This window comes from Callospermophilus lateralis, chromosome 13, assembly GCF_048772815.1.
Source record: "Callospermophilus lateralis isolate mCalLat2 chromosome 13, mCalLat2.hap1, whole genome shotgun sequence".
Taxonomy (NCBI): domain Eukaryota; kingdom Metazoa; phylum Chordata; class Mammalia; order Rodentia; family Sciuridae; genus Callospermophilus; species Callospermophilus lateralis.
The window spans coordinates 50,427,930-50,450,847 of NC_135317.1; the positions used below are offsets into that span (position 1 = coordinate 50,427,930).

Here is a 22,918-nt window from a genome sequence, read left to right on the forward strand (position 1 = left end):
GACCCCTAAATGTCACTTCTGATTGAGAAGTGTGCTATGTTCTTTCTCAAGATAATTTCAGCTTTCATATAACTTGCCACTGCAGTGATAACTTATTCCAAATTTGACTGGGTAACTAACTTTTTATGACTAAGATGATGAACTACAGGGTGGTACATTTCTTTTTAGGATTTGGAGATATACACTCATTGAGAAAACTTAAGCTTAAAAATGTCAAGATTTGTTACTTAGGTACTTATGCCTCCTGTCCTATATATACCTTAAAAAAGTAAATATCACAGCTAGTTAAATTTCCTTTTTTGTAATTTCTTAATTAGGATTTAGCTGAGGGGCTGGAGGGAGAGGATGACCTACAAAGAGACAGATTTAGGATGCCATGGAGGGGCCTGGCAGTTTGTAAGTCAAAGCCTGGTTGGGTGCAGTATTGCACGCCTATGATTAATATTTCCATTAGGCAATCCAGTCAGACTCCAGAGAGCAATTCTTGGGTCAGTGTTGCTTTTAGTAAATGTGCATCTGGAGTTTTATGAGAGGCATAATGTGCGTGGATCAGAGATGAAGGATCAGGAATGCTTAGAGATGAGGGGCAGGAGACAGTGTTTCATGTGTTTTCTTAATTGGTACACATCACTTGGAAAGTATCTGTTTTTAAGTAGCAGATATTAAATGATGCTGATGAGCAATGGGTAAATTATCAATCAGTAAAATTAAATGAACATCTTTACTTTATATAAAACACACATTTTAGGCTCTGAACCAAGAAGCCATTCCTATTTATTTTATTTGTATGAGATAATGGTAGTACAGGTATGCCCCTTCCCCTAAGGGACTGAGAATGATGAAAACTTTGGGCTACCCAGGATGCTTTAGGTCACTGCCCACCAGTGGATGGGCCATTGGGAACCATCGGAACAGCTTTCCAGGGTAGAGAATCTTGCTTCTCCCTTTAGAATTTACAGATGTGCCCCTTGTCTGAAAATGCTCCACAATTGGAGATTCAACCAACTAAATTGTTAGAAAATACTTAAACTATTAAAAAATAATTGCATCTGTACTGAACATGTACAATTTTAAAATCCCTACTATTACAGTGTATTTGAATAGTGTTTTTATTGTACCAAGTGCTAAAATAAATCTAGAGTGATTTGAAATATAAGGGAGGATGTACAGAGATTATTTTATTGTAGGGACTTGAGCCTCCATGGAATTTGGTATCTAAGTGGTCCTGGATCAGTTCATTACATTTGAAGTTTATAAAGGTTGTGCTAAAGGAACACCTCCCATATTTACATAATTTACTTTATAAGTTAGAATTAATCAGGTGTACTTAGAATAATAGTAGAATTACCATATCAACTTTTTGATATGGTTTATAATTCTAACGTATATAAACACTTCCATGTCCCTTTTCTCATTTTCTTCACCAGAACCCAATGAATAGTCTGTATAGTATCTACTATAAAGGAAGAATTAGCGTCTCAGATGCTGGTCTAACTAGCAGAGCTAGATTTCACAGTCAGGCCTAATTTTTAAATAACTCTTTCCACCATACCCTGATGTTGCTCAAAAATAAACAAGAGGGGCTGCGGTTGTAGCTCAGTTGCAGAGTGCTTACCTAGTATGTGTAAGGCACTGGGTTTGATCCTTAGCACCACATAAAAATAAACACTTAAAATAAAGGCATTCTATCTATCTACAACTACAAAAAGAAAAAATAAAAAAGAAACAAGAAATAAGAATTTCCCAATTGCATTATTAATAAATGCAGTAGGGTGCGTTGTGGCACATGCCTGTAATCCCAGCTACTTCACAGCTTGGCTGAGGCAGGAGGATTGCAAGTGAGGCCAGCCTCAGCAACTTAGTGAGCCCCTGTCTCAAAATGGAAAATCAAAAGCCTGGGGATATAGATCAGTGGAGAGTGGCCCTGGGTTCCATCTCCAGTACCCCCTCCCCACACCAAGTAAACCAGTATCCATGATACCATGTTCACTACTACGATCTCATCAGAGTTGCAGCCTCAAAGTGGTCCAGGCAAGTAACAAAAAGCTAAGCCGAGAGAAGGGTTGTGAACTGCTATGACTGAGCGTCACAGCCACCTTCCCTGGTGCATTACCTGTGATCAGTAAGGCTGACAGCTTGGGGATCCACTGAATCTCTGTGCCTAGCACTGACATTGCCAATGAATTAATGTTGGCAAGAGAATTAATTGGAGTTTCAACACTTATTTTATTTACTGACCAATATTATTATAATAGTTTTTAAGTAACTTTTTAAAAATAGTTTTGCTATTTTATCATTTGTGGAGGCTAGAAATCTTGTCTTGTGGGGAACAGGTTAAAGGAAGGCTAGAAATCTTGTCTTGTGGGGAACAGGTTAAACTCATTGTTTGGTTTATTTCTAGGGTATTTTTATGTTTCAAGCATGACTGTGAAAGAAGAAAGAATCAACATTTGAAACAGTCCTTAATTTTAACTCTTTTAAAGGAAATCAGAAGAAACAAGGAGTCTAAGGAAAATGTTTTCATATTGGGATGATGTAATCTTTTCTATCACTTTTAACAAAATCAAGAAGCATGTATTGGGCACTTTATTGGGTAGAGTTACTTTTGCAGTGCAATGAACTTAATGAAATATTGCTGTTTTCAGAAAAAAATGATTTGGGACTACAACTAATAAAGATGGTATATGATTTAAGCATATTCAATAAGCTCCTTTCATTGAATCAGCTCTTTATCCAGGCAAAAAATGTATTTTTTTAAAACCCAGTATGCACTGAGATAAACACCCCCTCCCAGTAAACCCACCACCCTTTCCCAGTAAATCTACCATCTCCTACTTTCATGTCATGAGAGATTTCCAATGTGTAGTACATTGTATAGTACATTCACATTTGGTGAAAGGTGTAAAAAGGACATCATGGGACCAAAATTAGGATGGGTCCTCATTCTCTGACACAGGATTCCTTCCAAGACTTCTTCAACCCAGCAACTCTCCTTCAAAAGCACAATATCTTTTCGTTTGTTTCTAAGGAATGTAAACAAGAATAACTTCCCCTGTATTTCCTATTAAGCAGGGTAATTGAAAGCCTTTAGCATTTATGAATGAAACCTAAGCTGTTTCGAGGAACAGGGACATTTTAAGATACTTTAGCCTGAATTGGGAGTGAGCCTGGACTGGGGATTAATTTCAATATAACATTGTATTTTTATACCACTTGAGGGCAGCAAGGAGATATAGTCCTTATTTTAAAAATTCTAGTGAAGACTTCATGAAGAAAGAAACAGCCTTTCCTGTCATTCCGCTCAGCACAGGTTTTCCTACGTCTTGTGTTTCCACATTTGTTATTTTCTTAGCCACATATGGAAAGGAGTGAAGGCAAGAGAATCATTAAGAGAGCCTAAGAAAACTGGTTCTAGAATGGTAGGAACTAAAATGTAAATAAGGAATGCCAGTGCATGCAGAGGGCACTGCTTTGATCTAGAATAAACTTTCAACTAGTTTCAGCATAATTTGTTCCTCCTGCCTGGGCCTCCTCAGTTGTTATGATTACAACCACATGTGCAGACATTCTACTCAACTGCTATTGACAAACCAAACTTCACCAGGGAAAAGAGCACACTTCATCAGTCCCCACGTGCATCTGTGAGTGAAAACCAACTCTTCTGTCAGGAACATGCATTTCTCATCTCATCTGTGTCCCTTCTATTCATTAGTTCACATAGCAATTTGTAGGCACCCACTCTGTAGTGGGAAGGGGAATGACAGCAGGATGACTAGGGCTGTTTTTCACCCATGTGCACCCTCTTTGTGAAGGGTAGGAGCAAACCTCTGCTGGAACATGAAGAGATAGGATAGGAATGCCGTGGCAGAATGAGAAGCCTGGCTGCTCAGTGGGAGGGGATGTGTCCTGGCCTGTTCATTTCACCAGACAGTAATCCAAAAGCTTATGCTCAAAGCACAAAATGAAACCAAAACTTTCTTCTAAGAATCTTGGGACTCAGACTTGAGAAAAGTCAGAGGCCTTTGCTCACATAAATGTGCTTGGAGCTTCTTCCCTTTACTCCTGTGTTCTTTTTTTTTTTTAATTTTTAATATTTATTTATTTTTTTAGTTTTCAGCGTACACAACATCTTTGTATGTGGTGATGAGGATCGAACCCGGGCCGCACGCATGCCAGGCAAGCGCGCTACTGCTTGAGCCACATCCCCAGCCCTCCTGTGTTCTTTTTTATACATAAATTGAGATAAAATATCTATAACGTAAAATTAGCCATCTTATCGTTTTGTTTGTGTGTTTTTCATCACTGGAGGTTGAACCAGTACTCTACAATTTAGCAACATCCTAGGCCATTTGTATTTTTTATTTTGAGACATGGTCTCACTAAATTGCCCAGGCTGACCTGGAACTTGCTGTCCTCCGGCCTCTGCCTCTGCCTCTGCCTCTCCAGTCACTGGGTTTTAAAGCATGTGCTCCCATGCTTTGCCATCTTGGCCATTTTTAAGTGAGTAGAGCAGTGACATTAAGTACATTCACACTGCTGTGCAGCCATGGTCACCATCATTGACAGAACTCTTTCCAACTTACTGACACATCAGCCCCAGTCAATGCTAATTCTCCTTTCCCATTTCCCCTAACCAGGGCCACCACATTCTACCTCCTGACCGTATGAATTTGGTTACTTTAGGGACACTCAGATACAAAGTATTTGTCTTTTCCTGACAGGTTATTTCACTTAGCACAGTGTCTTAGGTTCTTCCATGCTGTGGCATGTGTCAGAACATCCATCCTTTTAAAAACTGAATAATATTCCATGGTATGTCTATATGGCCCTCTGCTCATTGACTTCTCCATTGTGGGTTGCTTTCCTCCTTTCAGTGATGGTGAAAGTGCGGCTGTGAACATGAATGAGAACCTGCTTTCCATTCTTGTAGTATCTTTTGGCTTTCAATTCCAGAAATGAAATTGCTGGATAATATGGAAGTTCTTTTTTTTTCCCCCCCAGGGGGAGGGGGTGATGGTGTGTTGAATTCAGGGGCACTTAATCACTGAGCCATGTCCCCAGTCCTTTCTCTGTATTGCATTGGAATTTCAAAATTTTATTTTATTTCCTTCTGTGAGCAGGACTCTAGACTCTGGGACACAGGTGAAGAATGTTATGGGAAAGGCATAAAGAACCCAAAAGTGAAGGCCAAAGGGTAGGCCATTTTCCAGTGGCTGTTGTTCCCTCTGAACAAACAGATAATATCTGATGGGCTGATGGTAATGGGATACTATGGCTCTGTCACCAAATTATATAAAGACTCCATTAAAGACATGATACCAAATTTACAAGGAACAACATTCTGGAAGTAACTCCATGCTAAAGAACCAATGAGAAAATGAGGGGAAGGAGGAAGTAGATGCAATGCCAATCATCTTCAGGTCTTACAACAAGATTTTACAAAGAGATCTTTGAAAAGAACTAAAAGTTCTGTTAAAAAAAATTCAAATTTTGCTAGACTTTATCACAATTTTCTGGAAGTCATTTATTTAATACATTAAAGGGGAGTGGGAACCAACCAAACTAATATTTTGGGCTGGATTCGCACTAAATTAAATCTCTTTTGAACAGCACGATCGATTTTTAGGATTTTAGCAGTGGAGAGAAGAGTCGCGAGGATGGTTGGTTGTTGATGGACTGAAGCTATGAAGTTAAGAGCCTTGCTCTGGTCCGCCAACGAGGGTCCTGGGGATTAGAAACAGCGCGCGGGAGAAGAAGGAGTCCAGGTGCCAGGAACTTGCAATCCTGGCAATCCCAGCTGACCCGGGGTCCCTGGGAGTCTCTCCCCCGGGCCCGGGAGGCGGAGCCCGGGGAGTCGCGTGGGGCCGCTGCCCCGCCTTCCCTCTCTCGCCAGGAGGCGGGGCGGCCCGGAAATGAAGTGGAGCCCGGGCCCCGCGAGTGAGAGTCCTCACCGCCGTCATGGAGCAGCAGCGCGCCGCCGCTCGCCTGCGGATTGTTCTGGGGCACCTCGGCCGCCCTTCGGCCGGGGCCGTGGTATCCTTTGGGCTGAGCTGGGCTCCCTCCAGATGGAGCACAGCAGCCTAGTCCTTGGGGGTGGCCCGGGCCTAGGAGGTGGCCTCCAGGACGCAGGAGGGACACTTCGCTTGCCCTTTTCAGCCCTCTGCGCTGCTATCCCTGCAAAGGTTACATCTTAAACAGGCGCCCGGGAGCGGGGTGGAGGCTGGATCTTTATGCTTTGGTGGCCCCCACCCCCTCAAAGACTTCTTTCCAGGCGATTGGGTACAGGACTGTCCTGGTTTCCGTGGCAGCTATCGCTTCGCTCCACCTTTCTGGTCCTTCTTAGGGCCGGCGGTGGGTCCCAAAGGAGGCCTTGCCAGAGTCAGCTGCTTTGTCATTTTCTGCACTGAGTGTGCACGACCTCTGCGAGGGCATATCTGGAGACCAAGAAATGCCCCAGGACAATCATACAGAAGCATGGAGCTGACTGGAAGGGACTTAGAGGACAGGCCACTAGAGTGGTGGAACCCTCTCTCAGCCTGTGCTTCTGGTTGCTCCCCTTGCTAGTGGAGCTCTGTGCTCTGTGGCAGCCTCTGGTGACCTGGGGACCCTGGCAGTGTCTACATTGGTGTTTGGAAAAGGACTTGGAATCCAGCACCTCGGTTGTCCTTGAGTCTTCAGAAATGAATACCTGCAGGGTGTGTGTGCCAGGCTTGTAGGGGAGGAACAGACCCAGAAATGTGGGAGTGTGAATAGGATCCATAATTCAAATCGGTTTCTTGAACTGCTTTTGCCTACTCAGTTTAAGCCTTCTCATTCAGAGAGTGCTTTGGGAAGCTCTGTAGGAACTGCCTGGAGTTTTTCTTTAGGCCAGTAGCCTCTCTTCTGTTTTTTGTTAACATCCTGACATCTCTCCTAAGGTTGAGTCTAATAGCTGTGTCTTGGACGTTCAGTGTTGCTCTTCCCAGTGGGTTTCCAAGCAGCAACATGGAAGAACATTGGCAGTTTAACTTTGTCCATAGGACGGTAAAGTGGTAAAGAGACTCCAGGAGAGGATGTCAGCTCATTTTACGGTGAGAAACAGGATAGAAGAGATTAAAAATTTCAACTATTTAACTATAGCAGTGTTTGTCATAGTGTGGTCCATGGACCAGTGGCATCTGCATGCCCTGGGGATTTGTCAGAAGAACTTGTTAGAAAAAGACTTTTGCTGTGCAGGTGTAGCTCAGTGGGTTTAATTCAGTGCTAGAGGACTTGCCTAGTACTGCAGGGCTCTGGGTTTCATCCCAGGAGTGGTGGGGAATGCAAATTCTAATGCTCAATTCAATTCAGACTGCAGAATCAGAATCTAGAGGCGGCCCTTAAGTCTCTTTTATGTTCTGTTTCTGATGCAGGCTGAATTGTGGGAGACCAATCTCACATGTGAATGAGTCACGAGAACAGAAACCCGGCACTAAATGCTGAGAGTTGTGATATACTGGGATTGGATATATTTAGGAGTATAGTTGGGATTTCTTGGTTCAGCCTCTCATTGCTTTCTTTGTTTTTCCTCTCTGTCATTCTAGGGATGGAATGCAAGGTGTGGTGCATGTTAGGCAAGTGTTCTACCACTAAGCTAAATCCCAGCCCTCTTAATATTTTTTAATTGGATTTTCTGACCCTGCTATTGCTGAGCTTAGAGATTAGTTTTTTGATGTTTTTGTTTGTTTGTTTGTTTGTTTTCCATATCAGCACTATTAAGTTTGGCTTTCTGTGATGATGAATTACTTCATGCCTGGATTGTGCAATATAGTAGCCCCAGCCACATGTGGTATTGAGCTGTTGAAATAGGTCAAATTAGGATGAGTACAGGTGAGGGACTGCATTTTAACATTCAATTAATTTCAGCTTAAATAGCCAGAGGTGTCTGGTGGCTATGATCTTGGACAATACTGACCAAGATTTATAGTGAATGTTTCCTTTAGTCTTAGACTTCTTAAAGACTTGTGACAATTTTTCTCCAGCTTTCATTGTTTCTTAGAATGGTAGATTTTGGAATAAGGACTAATCATTCTTGAAGTATAACATGTCGTGTGTGTGTGTGTGTGTGTGTGTGTTTAAAGAAGATAAGTTGCAATGGGAAATTAAAAACATGTAACTCATTATTCTACCAGTTAAATCATTTGTAAACTTTTTAGTGTTTTCCATTCATTTGCATATGACTATAAAGCCCCTGATATTCTTACCACCTCCTCAGATTATTGTGACAATGAGACAAAGTGATATAAATGAAGGGACTTAAAGCAGCAGTGTGTACCTGTCAGGGTGATGTGGGAAACCTGAGCACCTGGTGGTTGTTTAGGGAATTCCTTTCCTGTGAGAACCTCCCCAGAGAAAATGGTTGTTTCTAGACAAGTTTGACTACCAAATTTTACTTTGTTTGCCTTAATTCACTGGTTAGGTAGCTTCCCCCACTTCAGGGCCTATTGCCCCTGCCAGTTTCCATCCTCAGCAATTCCAGTAAGTAGATGTAATTTTAATTGGTTTCCTTACTATGTATATAAATGCTTTTCCAGTGTTAGCTTGGATATGATATACAATATAACATGTTGCCTGATTAAAATTTATTATACACATTCTCTATTTCCAGGATTGTTCTAATTAGTAGAATTGTGAATGCCTTTGAAGACTTTGACTTTAATTTTCTATAATTATTCTTAAATTCAGAAAGAAGGAAAAATACCAGAAAATGTATAATCTGAGTTTTGAAAATGGAACCATGAGTTCTCACAGTTAAATTAGTTTGTAGTTAAGTTAAACTGAAATATTAGCTAATTTTTTGGTTTACAATATACATTTTTTTCTACTTTTTCTTCGTATCCTTCTTTTTCTTTTTCTTTCTTTCTTTCTCCGCCTCTTCTTCTTCCTCCTCCTCCTCTTCCTCTTCCTCCTCCTCCTCCTTCCTCCCTCCCCCTCCTCCTCCTCCTCTTTTTAATATTTTTGAGCTGTGGCTCTTGCTATGTTGCCCAGGTTGTGTTGCACCCCAGGGCTCAGGCAATCTTCCTGCCTTAGCTTCCTGAGTAGCTGGAATTATAGAAGTGTGTACTACCACACCTGGCAGGTTTACTGTCTTTTTCTGAGTGTGTATGATGATTAAACCTATAGTGGTTTACTACTGAATTGCATCCCCAGTCCTTTTGATTTTTTATTTTGAGACAGTGACTAAGATGCTTAGGGCCTCCCTTAATTGCTGCAGCTGGCTTAGAACTTGTCATCCTCCTCCTCAGTCTCTTGAATCTCTGGGATTACAAGCCCACACCACTGTGTTCACTCAGGTTTATTATCTTCAATCACCTTTAAAGGAAAGGCCTTGACCCTCATAAATATTGTTATAGTCAAAGTTCTATCTTAAGAGACAGATGATTTGTATTCGCTTGTTTGTTGAACTCTCATTTGACTTTTGTTTACTTTGATTACTTCTGAGAATGTATTAAGTTGAAAATATAAAATTTATTGGATTAGTTCCCCAACTGAAAACCATATATGTGCACTCTACAAAAAGTTCAAAATCAGAGAAATAGAGGGAATTGTTTTAAAGAATCACCCAAAATCCTATTATTCAAAGATAATCACTATTTGGCAAAATGTTTTTTACTTTTTTTTGGTGTGTGTCTCAGCAGTCATCTTTTCACAAATAGTGTCATGTCTATGTCATTGTTAATCATTTTATTATCATTTGAATTTTCCACACTCTTGTGTCCTTCAGTTTTAATGCTCCATCAAGTAGATATGTCAGTCATGAATTTTTCTTCCATTACTGTACATTTTGTGACCATTGTTAATATTTTGGACCTGAAGTTTTTCAAACATTTTAAGATCATTTTCTTAAAGACCTACACTAGAAGTATTGGATCAAAGATTTCTTGGGTTCTTTGTACATCATGTTAGGTTGTAATATAAAATTTGTACTAATTTGGTGCCTTTTTTCCTGTAGGTATACTTTGGATAATAATGTGCTAAGCCTGGAACAGAGAAAATTTTATGAAGAAAATGGATTTCTTGTTATTAAAAATCTAGTATCTGATGCTGATATTCAACGCTTTAGGTGCAGTAATACTCTTGCTTATTTTACACACAAAAAATGTTTTATGGCAGTTATGTCATTTGTAGGGAAATGGGTGGAACTGGAGGACATCATGTTAAGTGCAGTAAGTAAGATTCAGAAAGTCAAGGGTCATTGTTTACTTTCATATGCGGAAACCAGAGAGAAACAAGGGGGTAAAAAGAGGTCTTATGAAAACAGAAGGGAGGTCAGTAGAGTATAGGAAAGGGGTCCATGGGATGGAAGAGGGGAAGAAAAGGAGAGGTGCTGGGGAATGAAACTGACCAACTGATACTCTGTGTAAGTGTGAATATATCACAATGGATTCTACTATTAGGTATAATTGTAATAGAAGAATAAAAATTCATAAAATATGTATGTCATGTATGTGATGGGAGTACATGTTAGATTAGCCTCTGCATGTTCAGGTATTTTTGAGTGATGTGGTTTGTTGGGATGTGTTTAGAAGCATGGGCTCTGGAGCCAGAATTTCTGGCCTTAATCTCAGCTTTACTACTTAACATGGTGTGTCCCACAGACATTTTAAGGTCATTTTCTTAAAGACCTACAACTAGAAGTATTGGACCAAAGAGTATGAACTAAGTTTTCCATACCTGTGTGTATTCCTCTGTAAAATGGGCATAGTAATAGCACTGATCTTGCATTACTATTGGGACAAAATAAGGTAAAATATATGGAGAGCACTGTGAACAATGCCTGGTATAAGGTAGGTGCTATAGGAGTATTTGCTATTATAAGCCAAGCATCACTTATCAGAAAATTTGATATACGAATCATTGAGCACCAAGATGATGTCATAAGGGGAAAATTCTATGCCTGACCCATGTGATGGTCTTGGCCACAATACAGATACACTAAAAACATTGTATAAAATTACTGTTACTGTTAAGCTACGTGTATAAGGTATACGGGAAGCATAAAGTAATTTGGGGATGAGACTTAGGTGTCATCTCCAGGACATCTCATTACTATTTTTGTCATTAGGATTATTATTATTTTCAGCCAGGTGAGGTGGCATACACCTGTAATCCCAGTGGCTCAGGAGACTGAAGCAGGAGGATCCTGAGTTCAAAGGCAGCCTCAGCAATGGTGATGCGCTAAGCAACTTAGTGAGACTTGTCTCTAAATAAAATACAAAACAGACCTGAGGATGTGGCTCAGTGGGCGAGTGCCCCTCAGTTCAATCTCTGGTACCAAAAAAAAAAAAAATAAAAAAATAAGAAGAAGGTTATTATTGTTTTTAGTGCTTGGGATTGAACCCAAGAAAACTTTACCATGAAGTTCCATTCCCAGTCCTTTGTATATTTAATTTTGAGACAGTCTTGAAATTGAATAGACTGGTCTCAAATTTACTATCTTGCAGCCTCATTTCTGGGATAACAGGCATGCTCTATCACAATCAGCTCATTATGTACATGTCAATATTCCCTAAACCAAAAAATACCTGAAATCTGAAATATTCTAGTTCTAAGTATTTCAGATAAGGGATATTCACCTTGTATTATTACAATGTAATCATGAAAATGTTTCCCTACTGGTGTGTTAAACAAAGCAATATTATCATTCTGGCAGTAGATTTCAGCTAGGAGACCACGATTTCTGAGTTGGTCATTTCCTCCTCCCTGCCTCACTAGGTCTGAGGGCTGACTTGGTAGAAACTGCTCCTGAATCTGCAGCTATTTGCACAGGTCAGGGTCAACCAGGGGCTTAGAGCAGAAGTCATGACATTGTTTGTGTATTTAATTTTCTAGGGTTGAATTTGAAAAGATCTGCAGACAGGAGTCGAAACCAGTAGGACTGATGGTAATGAGAGATGTGTCCATTGCGAAATCAGAATATAGTCCAAGTGAGAAAACAATCTCGAAGATCCAAGATTTTCAGGAAGATAAGGAGCTCTTTAGATTCTGCACTCTCCCAGAGGTTAAAGACTACTCTTGTTTTGGTTTCTCCTTCATAGCCAGCCTGGAGGTCTGCCCTAAGATCCATTGGTTGTCCTGGATTTAATCCCCTTCTACCCATGGTGCTAGCATTGTGGCTCTCAGATGGAGGTGATTTTGCCTCCCAGTGTATACTGGCATTGTGTGAAGACTTCCTGGTGATGATAACCTCATAGTGGGTGCACTAGTGGCTTCTAGTGGGTAGGGACCAAGGATGTTGGTAATGGGGTCTGACATCCTATGACGCCTTCTCCCCCAAGAATTATCCCATCCAAGATACCAGTAGCACCAAGAGTGAAACACTGCTGTGGAGTGTGCTAATTATCTTTTGTTAAGAAAGATAGGAATTTTGTGTTAAAGAGGAACAGCTGTTCCAAGACTCTATTTCAACAGGGGTAAAATTGTTAGGCTATATTTGTAAATGTATAGACTTTTCTATTTGTTTCATAAATCGGGTTGATGGAATGAATTTGCTTTTAAATTCAAATTAGTTTTTTTTTTAAATTTGTAGTTGTAAATGGATACATTATTTTATTTATCTATCTTTATGTGGTACTGTGGATAGAACCCAGGGTCTCACATGTGCTAGGCAAGCACTCTACCACTAAGCTACAACCCAACTCTTAAATTAGTTTTTATTTAATTTTATTTATTTGTGGTACTATGGATTGAACTCTGGGGCACTGAACTATACTTCCAACCTTCTTTATTCTTTGTTTTGAGAAAGAGTCATGCTGTGGTTGAGGCTAGCCTTGATTTTCCTGCCTTAGCCTCCCGAGGAGCTGGAATAACAGGCATATGTCACAAGGCTTGGCCTAAATTAGGGTTTGTTTTTGTTTTTGAAATTATTCTTCTTTAAGGGTATTATATGTATGTATATAATATATATATATATTTTATATATATAAATATTTTATATATATATATATATATATATAAATAAAATCTCCTAAGCAGTGCAGAAGGCACAACATGAGAAGCAGATTCTTTCTACTGAAGTTCTGTTTGCTGTGAGCTCTTTGTGCATTCTTCTGAAATTAGTTCCTGCATCCTCAAGTGTATTTGTATGCTCCCACCTTTTAGCACCATGTTTTACTAACCACTTGTTTAAAATGGGTTTGAAGAGACTTTCCGTATAGCACTCATGGAAAATCATAACCAGATGTTATTAGACAGTTTTACGCCTGAGGACAGATAGCACAGAATACATCACCTGTGATGTCCCACCCAGCACCCTGGAGAGAAGGCCAGGGAAAATGGCCCCCAACCATCCCATGCTGTGATGGGATAGTTCCCACTCCCATGCTGTGATGGGAATGGAAGTCTGCAGGTGGATCATAGATAGCACTTGAAGCCAGAACTAACTCATGGGGGATGAAGCACTATCATCCATGACGTTCAGATTCCCTTCTTTCCTTTCTTCTCAAGGGACTGAAACTCCATGGGGACAGGGACCTTCTTTTCTTGTTCACTCTTGGTTCCTCTCTGGCCATTACTCTGCTTGGTTCATGAACCTGAGGGAAGAGTTGTTGAGAGAATGACTACACTCGTTGGATTATTCTCCAGGCATGCTCAAAAAGTCATATTTACTTTGTAGTGTTGGAAATTTAGAATGGTTTTCAACTCTGAGGTATACATGCTTGGCAAGATTGTAAAATACCAGTTGATGTTTATACTGTTGTCATTTTGATTCTTGTGTGGACACTTTATGCCCCTTGCCTATACTTCTGATTTCCCATGAGGTTGTTTTTCTTCTTTCTTTTCTTAGATTCTGAAGTATGTGGAATGCTTCACTGGACCCAATATCATGGCGATGCACACAATGCTGATAAACAAACCTCCAGATACTGGTAAAGGGCTCTTACTTGTTAAAGAGAGGCAATAAAAAAAGATGGTGTAATTAAAATAAAAGTAAAGTTGTTGTTCCAGTCAGGTGTGTAACTGTCAAACTTTGGTTGAGTGAATTTGAGTGCTTTTATTTAAGTCTTAAAAGAGTTCATGTTATATCAACTTTGGAGTATGTGATAATATTTCAGATACTTTATTGCTAAATTTTCAAATGACTGGCTGTCTGAAGTGGCAGTTTAAGATATGTGACTGTTCTTATATCATAGACTCCTTCTGTTCAACATCTCTGATTTTCACCCACCATTCTTAACCAGGGTCACACGGATTCTGCGTTCCTGATCTGAAGATATCATTATTAGTAACAAGATGAAAGCTGTTACTACAAGTCACATTCAAGCCCTTGTGGTGCCTTGTGCTTGCCAAACCTAGATCTAAGTCCTCAGAAAGACACCGATTCTGAAGTAGATCCCAGGTGTCTGCCTTTTAATACCCGTCCCCAGAGATTCTACTGCAGGTGTCTCTGAGACCACATGGAGAGATTTTTCTGTAACAGAAAGAGAAATCAGCCATGAATGGCTTTATTCTGATCTACTTTTAGTTCCTTCTGAGAGCCGGGTGATTTTTATGTGATAGGTCTGAAGTGCAGGGTTACTAAATGTCTTCCTCCATGGATGTCCTGCCTGGGGAGATGAAGTGGTTTGGGAACCAAGTTCTAAGCTCAAACTGGGGAAAATGTACCTGTGGTCAATGAATCTGACTGGATACTGACCGTACACAGGATGCCTGTGAATTAAGACCTCTAAGGGAACTGTTTTTGGCATCAGCCACTTTGAAGCGGACCTCAAATTTTACTCTGTAACATTATCTTCAATTTAGTTGATTCAGCTTTTTTTTGTTTTTAATTCCTACTGCCTACTAGCTCTGTGCCAAATTCAGAGTGACAAAGGAATAAAGCACAACAGAGATGATGAAGTATATCCAGCTCCCTAGAAAAGAGAGTAAGCACCCAGCAACCAGAAACCCAGAAGAAAGTATAGATTCCAAGCCCCATGTTGACTGATATTTTTGTTTAGTTCTGTTCTCTTGGGACTGATTTTCCATAATGGAAACCACACAGTAGTTTTTTTTTTTTTTTTTTTTTTTTTTGCAAGGGAAGGTCAGTGTGTTATTTATTCAGGCAAAGAATAAGAATTGTGGGGCTGGGGATATAGCCCAGTTGGTAGAGTGCTTGCCTTGCATGCACAAGGCCCTGGGTTCAATCCCCAGCACCACACAGACACATAACACAATAAAAATAAGAATTGTGAGGCTCAAGCTCTTTTTGACAGCAGGCTCATTTCAGGCAAGAAGACTTCCCGGCACCCTTTGCACCAGGATCTGCACTATTTCCCCTTCAGGCCCAGCAATCGCATTGTGTGTGCTTGGACCGCCATGGAACACATTGACCGGAACAATGGCTGTCTGGTTGTCCTCCCAGGCACCCACAAACTTCCCCTGAAGCCGCATGACTACCCCCAGTGGGAGGTAGGTCTGTCTGACCACTGAGTCTGGATCAGAATCTCTTTCGCTGTTGTTATTTCACATCGGGTGCAAAAAGCTTAGAAATGAGACTGCTTTCCTTTCTCAGCAAAGCATTGTCCTGAAATTTGCAGTTAGGATCAGGAGGAGTTCAAGGACATCAGATCAAATATTCATTATATTTTTCTTTCATCATGGGTGTGAAAGCCAGCTAGTTTGGGGACCTGGATCTGGAAGGGCCTAGGATCTGAGATGGCAAGGCCTGATGGCAGAGGTCAGACATCAACCCTTCAACTCTGGTGTGTGTGAAGTGCCCGCTGACTGAGGCTCTCAGAGTAGAGGAAGGGAGGGAGGGATTGTCTCCTTGTCCCTGTGAGGACCAGCAGAGGCTCAGGGGTGGTGGTGGAGATTGAGCTGAGCCTTGAAGGACAAGGTAGATTTTCTATTGCAAAAAGGCTCCTTGGAGGAATCAGAGTTATTGACAACCGCAGATCTGACTGTGGAGTAGGAAAGACTGAAGGTTATCCCAGTGCTGATGGGCTGGTGGTGGAGGCACATTTTAGGAAGTAGGAGAGGGAGAAGAGCCTGGAAAGGTATGTTAGGACAGGATTAAAAAGCACTTTAACACTTGGAGGTTACATGAAGAAAATGGGGTTGTTCCCTTTTTAGGAAGCAGGAAGAGCTTTTAATTTCTGATAATATGGGGTTTTGTCATATAGATGGCATATATTTTCAGTGTATAATATCATTTTGACACACACACGTACCTGGCATCACAATCAAGAGGATATTTTCTACCTCCTGCCTCAGGTAAGAACTCGCCTGCTTTCTGTTCCTATTGATTAATTTGCATTTTATAAAATGTCATGTAAGTCTAATTAAGTGGCATATACTTTTTTTTGAGTAATTGCTGTTGCACAGCGTAAGTATGTAGAGGCTCATGAAACCTGACTCATGACTCAATAGCTTGTTCCTTTCCATTCCTGAGTAGTATTCTGTGGCATGGCTGAACAATGGTTGGTTTATCCATTCAAATGTTGATGCTGGGGAGCTACTATGTGCTTCTGCACCCATGAATGATGAGGGCCTATCCATTCTTCAAGAACAAGATCTCAGGTCTGGGGCATGATTCATGATTCCCAGGAGGTGTAGGAGCTCAGAGGCAGCAAAACTAGAGAGCAGATCTCAGCCTTTTTGATGCCAGACCAGAAGATCCTGAAATCCCTGATAATGGTCAGAATGGAAAGGGCAGCTGTGGTGAGCAAGGAGACTGAGTCTTGCTTCTGTAGGATGTGAAGGCTGTGGCTTCAAGGGCTTTTCTCTCTGAATTCTTGCACTACTGTTTGTGTTCTGTGGAAATATTTGAGTCTGAATCCTGATATAAAAGTGGAAATGGTGAAATTCGTCAGTTAAGTTCTGGACAGGCAAGGGTTGGTGCAATCCTAAGGAGGCTGTGGCTGATTGAGCAGAAGGGAATGGTGTCCAGGGCTATGGGAGCAGACTGGTGTCTGAGATGCTGTTGAGATTCACAGCAGTGGCAGTGGAAGGTCTGCTTAGCCTAGCAGGGGTCAATATGCACCTTGACCATGAAAGAAGGACACGGGGTCAAAGTCACAATGTGAAGCACAATGATAATGGTAATTGCCGAAAAGGATACTCTTAGCTGAGGAAAGGGACACTTCTGCCCAGATGCATAAAGGCTCTTCAACTGTAGTCACTTCTCATTTTAGTTTCTATAATAAAGACATACACATTTCCTAGAGTTCTGACTACTTTTGGAAATAGTTATCAACAAACACAGTATTTAAACTTACTGTTCTCTTTTTATTCTGAATATGACATAAGTCCTTTGAGCTTAGAAAAATTGAGCATATTCTCCACTTGGTTTGGGGAAAATAATTAGCCTCTCTTAAATACCCTGATTAATACAAGAATGATGTGAACAAAATTCTAGGTGAGGAGAATGTCAGGCTGGGCAAGGATGTTAAGATTGAAGTTGGAAATGCCTAAGAGATAGGTGTTCATCTGCATTCACCACAAGAGGCAGAACTGATCTGATTATTTATAATTCAATGAGGAAGGGTAGGTAAAGTTCAACATTTTTCATTTGGTCAAAAAACCCCTGAACTTATTATTAACCTGTGATTTTAATTTGTAGCATTGCTTGGGTTCAAACTCAGAGCCTTGCACATGCTAGGCAAGCCCTCCATCACTGAGCTATATCCTCCGCCCTTTATACAAATCTTATTTTGAGACACAGTCTGGCTAAGTTTGCTAGTCTACCCTGAACTTGTGATGCCTGCCCTCAGCCTCCCAAGTAGCTGGGATCACAGGTGTGTAACACTGTACTCCTGGCAGATGATATTTAAAAACCCAGACATATCACAGACTTTTGCATTTTTTTTTAAATTTAAGATTTTAATTTAGATGAGTCTTTCTCTTGGGAGAAGTCAGAGAACCCTTGCTGAACCTGCCAAGTCATACACAAAGCGTTGGTTTCTTCCTCCAGTGTAGACTGTGCCTGTCTTATATGTTCCAGGGTGGAGTTAACACCATGTACCATGGGATCCAGGACTATGACAAAGACCATGCCCGAGTGCACCTCGTAATGGAGAAGGGAGACACCGTTTTCTTTCACCCTTTGCTCATCCATGGATCTGGTCGGAACCAAACTCAAGGATTCCGGAAAGTATGAATCCAGTTTTTAAAAGATGGGTTCAAAACAGAAAGTCATATGTATAGTAACATGTAAAGATTTATGACTTTTCACTAAACTGGACTGTTTTTTCCAGTTTACTTGCCAGAAAGTATGTTTGCCTTTTTAGTACTTTTGTTTGTTTTGTTTTTTGCTCCACTCTATCTCCAGGTGCCCTCAGGATTCTAAACCTGTTGCTCTTGAATCTTGGTCATTTGTGAAATTGCTTCAGAGCAGTAGCTCACCTTGCAGTGTACAGATTATGCTTTCTGAGGCAAAAAACAATGGCTGAAATACTCAAATAATCACATTTGGAATTTATATTGCTCAGGGTAACTAGAACAAGAAGAAAATTTATCAAATTATTATTGGGAAAATAGTATTGCACAAAGATGCAAATAGTATTCAGAGCAAAGGTTCTGAATTGGCTGCTCAAAATGAGATTTAGTATGCAGCCATATTTATCCCCTTCCAATCTCATGTTTTAAATTAAATAATTTTGTCACATTTAAAAATGGACAGAATTCCTCACAATTTCTCTGATTTCTCACTTCTCTCAAATTCAGCAGATCTCTTAGTATCGTCGGTTCACTTTTCCCCAAGGTAACATGGTTGTCCATACTATTGAGGCTTCTTTAAGATTCAGTGGGGTTTCCCAATTTGTTCCCTGGTTCCCACTGATCCCTGTTCTAACCCTGAGTATAGGGTTGCAGACTTCATTTATTTATATTTGCACCAGGTTCACCAGGGCCTGGCACAGGTTGTTACAAGTTGGAACATTGCCTGAGGATGAAATTGAAGGGGCTACCAAAATCTCAGCCATCAAAATAAGTGGTGTTTTACTAAATCAATATTAATGCAAAACATCCATGCTGTCCTCAATGCCAAAAATTTAAGTAAAAGACAGGAAGTACCTGCACTAGAACAAATCTCAAGTCGTGTAACTAGGGGGGTGCAGGCACAAAGATGCAAATAGTGATGTCAGTTGTAGAATATTAATATTGCAATATTTCTATATTTTTCAGTTATTTTAATGTTCTGGAAGAATATTTACAATTATTTCCTAACAACTTGGATGTAGGAATATACAACAATTTTTTTTTGCCTTGGGTCTTGTTGTGGCTCTGCTTGGCACTGGACTTGCACAGAAATCTGAGGTTGGATCTGCACTTTAGAAGTTCAAAATTTTGGGCACAGCAGAAAGTTTTTATAAAAATTTCCATTTCTATAATAACCTGTCCCAAATTTTACTGCGTATCTAAGGTTTATGACTAAGAAGATGATGAACCACAGAGGGGTTCATCATCTTTTTTTAGGACGTGGAGGTATACACTCATTGGGAAAACTTAAATGCTTAAAAATGTGAAGATCGGTTACTTAGGTAGTTATGCCCCCTGTCCTACATATACCTTTAAAAAATAAATAGTATAGCTAGGTAAAAAAAATATTTTGTAATTTCTTAATTAGCCTTCGGTTGGGGATAGGATGGAGAGGCTGACCTACAAAGAGGCAGATTTGGGATGCCATGGAGTGTTCTGCCAGTTTAGATGTCAAATTCTGGGTGGAAGAATTGACTTTCTGCAAGGAGAACTCCTAGCTTGGTTGTTGCATTCATGGAGTTCTTTTCTCCATTATCGATTGCTCACTCTGCACAGGCAATTTCCTGCCATTTCGCCAGCGCTGATTGCCACTACATTGACGTGAAGGGCACCATTCAAGAAAATATCGAGAAAGAAGTTTTGGGAATAGCAGACAGATTGTATGGAACTGAAAGTGGCTTAAACTTTAAGGTACACTTGCATGAAAAAATCAAGATGTCTGAAGTTTCTTGTTTTCATGTGCTTAATTAATTCCTAATTTAATTTGAAATTAAGCATAAGGGGAATTCTATATACATAGGAGCAAACTTAAAGGTTTGGGACTTCAATCAGGCCTCCTTTCTTGGCAAAGTATATTTTTATTAGGAAATCCAGTCAGACTCCACAGAGCAGTTCTGGGGTCAGTGTTCCTTTCGGTAAATGTGCATCTGGAGTTTTATGAGAGGCATAATGTGCATGGAGCAGGGATGAATACATCTAAGGGGGCATTAGACAGTGTTTCCTGTGCTTTCCTAATTGATACACATCACTTGGAAAGTGTCTGTTTTTAGGTGGTGGATAGTCCATGATGCTGATGAGCAGAAGGCAAATTATCAATCCAGGAAATTAAATAAACATCTTCACTTTATATAAAACACACATTTTAGGCCCTGAATGAAGAAGCTCTTCCTATTTATTTTATTGGTATGAGATAACGATAATGCAGGCATGCCCCTTCCCCCAAGAGACTGAGAGTGATGATGACTCTGGGCCATCCAGGATGTTGTAAGGCTCAGCACATCAGAGGGTTGCCACAGTGCCATTGGGAACCTTTGGAACAGCTTTCCAGGGTGGAGAATCTTGCTTCTCATTTTAGAACCTACCAATATGTCCCTTGTCTAAAAATGCTCCATGATTGGGGATTCAACCAAGTGAAATATTGGAAAAATATTCAGAATATTAAACAATATTTGAAAAAAAAATTGCATCTGTACTGAACATGTACAGACATTTTTTTTCCTAATCATTATTTCCTACCTAAAAACTACCTTATGTTTCTATTACACCAGGTGCTCTAAGTAATCTAGGGGTGATTTAAAAATATATGGGAGGATGTACAGAGGTTATTTTATTGCAGGGACATGAGCACCCGTGGATTTTGGTAGCTGAGGGGTCCTGGAATGTACATTACATTTGAAGTTTATGAAGGTCGTTCTGAATGAACACCACTGTTTTAGTATCTCATAAGTTAGAGCTTATCAGATATATTTAGAGTAACAATAGAATAGAATAACAATACAAACTCATATAATTCTAACTTATAAAAACACTTCCATGGGGCTGGGGTTGAGACTCAGCGGTAGAGTGCTCACCCAGCATGTGCAAGCGCTGGGTTCAATCCTCAGCACCACATAAAAATAAATAAATAAAATAAAGGTTTTGTGTCCAATTACAAATCAAAGAATTTGAAAAAACAAAAACACATCCATGTCCCACTTCTGATTTTCTTTACCAGAATGCAGTAAATACCTGCTGTAAAGGAGAAATTGGAGTCCCAGAGACTGGCCTAAGAAACAGAGCTAGATTTCAAAGTCAGGCCTAACTTTGAAATCATTCTTTTCACCATACCTTGCTGTATGCTTCAGCAATAAAAAAGAAACAAGAAATTAGAAGGTCTCAATTGCTTTATTAATAATTGCAGCAGGGTGCGTTGTGGCACATGCCTGTAATCCCAGCTACTTCACAGCTTGGCTGAGGCAGGAGAATTGTAAGTGAGCCAGCCTCAGCAACTTAGTGAGCCCCTGTCTCAAAATGGAAAATCAAAAGCCTGGGGATATAGATAGTGGAGAGTGGCCCTGGGTTCCATCTCCAGTACCCCCTCCCCACACCAAGTAAGCCAGTATCCATGATACCATGTTCACTACTATGATCTCATTAGAGTTGCAACCTCAAAGTGGTTCAGGCAAGTAACAAAAAGCTAAGCCGAGAGAAGGGTTGTGAACTGCTATGACTGAGCATCACAGCCACCCTCCTGGTGTATTACCTGGTACATTACTGTGATCAGCAAGGCCAAAAGCTTGAGGATCCACCGACTCCATGCAGTTGGCATTGTTTTAATTGTTGGCAAGAGAATTAATTGCAGTTTCAAAGCTTGTTTATTTATTAATCAATATAATAATCATAGCATTGTTTTCCTATTTAAGCATTTGTAGAGCCTAGAAATCTCTTGTGGGGAATAGGCCAATGGATGTGTTCCACACACTCATTCTGTTTGGTATTATTTCCAGGATATTTGGATATTTCGAGGCCGACTTGTGAAAGGAGAAAGAATCACCCTTTGAAACAGCCCTTGATTATAACTCTTTCAAAGGAGATCAAAGAAACAAGGAATCTGAGGAAATGTTTTCATATAGGATGATGTAATGTTTTCTATCACTTGGTACCAAAATCAGGAAACACGCCTTGGGAACTTCATTTTGCAGAGTTAATTTTGCAGTGCAGTGATGTTACTTTAGTGGAAGTAAGAACAGTAAAATGAAACATAACTATTTTCAGAAAGACTGGTTTGGGATTACAATCAATAAATGTGGCATATGATTTACGTATGTTCAATCAGTTCCTCTCATTGATTAGGTGTTTTTCCTGGCAGAAATGAATTCCCTGAAACTCAGTGTGCACTGAGATGAACGTGCCTCTCCTAGTAAAGCCAACACTTCCCCATTTAATGTCATGAGAGATTTCCAAACTAGAACCATGTGTAGGACATTCACATTTGGTGAAGGGCGTACCAAGGCCATCGCGGGATCAAAATAAGGTGGGTCCTCATTCTCTGACCCAGGCTTCCTTTCAAGACTTCTTCAATCCAGCTACTCTCCTTCAAAACCAGAATATTTTTTCAAAAAATATCCTTTGTTTCTAAGGAATGTAGACAAGGGCACCTTCCCAGATATTTCCTGTTAAGCAGGGCAACTGAAAGTCTTCAGAATTTATGAATGAAACCTAAGCTTTTTTGAGGACCAGAAACATTTTAAGATACTCTAGGCTGAACTGGGAGTGAGCTTGGACTAGGGATTCATTTAATGGGGCTGGGATTGTGGCTCAGCGGTAGAGTGCTCATCCAGCACCATATTTCTATACCAGTTGAGTCAGTGCAACCACTCTGGAAAGAAGTATGGAGAGTCCTTAAAAAACTAGGAACCATTTAACCCAGTTATCCCACTCCTTGGTATATATCCAAAAGTTT

General features: G+C 40.3%; 1 protein-coding gene across 2 annotated transcripts; it reads left to right on the top strand.

The window, feature by feature from the left end:
• Positions 1-5,901: 5,901 nt before the first annotated feature.
• Positions 5,902-22,276, top strand: LOC143379309 (phytanoyl-CoA dioxygenase, peroxisomal-like). 2 transcript variants are annotated; one of them, XM_076831833.1, is made up of 9 exons: positions 5,902-6,033; positions 8,438-8,496; positions 9,971-10,081; positions 11,851-12,019; positions 13,805-13,886; positions 15,227-15,408; positions 17,942-18,091; positions 19,753-19,887; positions 21,963-22,276. In XM_076831833.1, exons 1-9 carry the CDS (start codon positions 5,959-5,961, stop codon positions 22,014-22,016), a joined length of 1,017 nt encoding a protein of 338 aa, XP_076687948.1. In that variant the 5' UTR covers positions 5,902-5,958; the 3' UTR covers positions 22,017-22,276. The 2 variants fall into 2 exon arrangements, with proteins under 2 accessions (XP_076687948.1, XP_076687950.1); XM_076831835.1 differs by having other exon boundaries at positions 11,851-11,902.
• Positions 22,277-22,918: the final 642 nt, after the last annotated feature.

Coding starts and splice junctions, on each gene's coding strand:
- LOC143379309 (XM_076831833.1), top strand. CDS start 5,959: ATGGAGCAGCAGCGCGCCGCCGCTCGCCTGCGGATTGTTCTGGGGCAC. Junction 6,034..8,437: donor GCCCTTCGGCCGGGGCCGTG/GTATCCTTTGGG, acceptor TTCACTGGTTAG/GTAGCTTCCCCCACTTCAGG. Junction 18,092..19,752: donor AAACTCAAGGATTCCGGAAA/GTATGAATCCAG, acceptor CACTCTGCACAG/GCAATTTCCTGCCATTTCGC.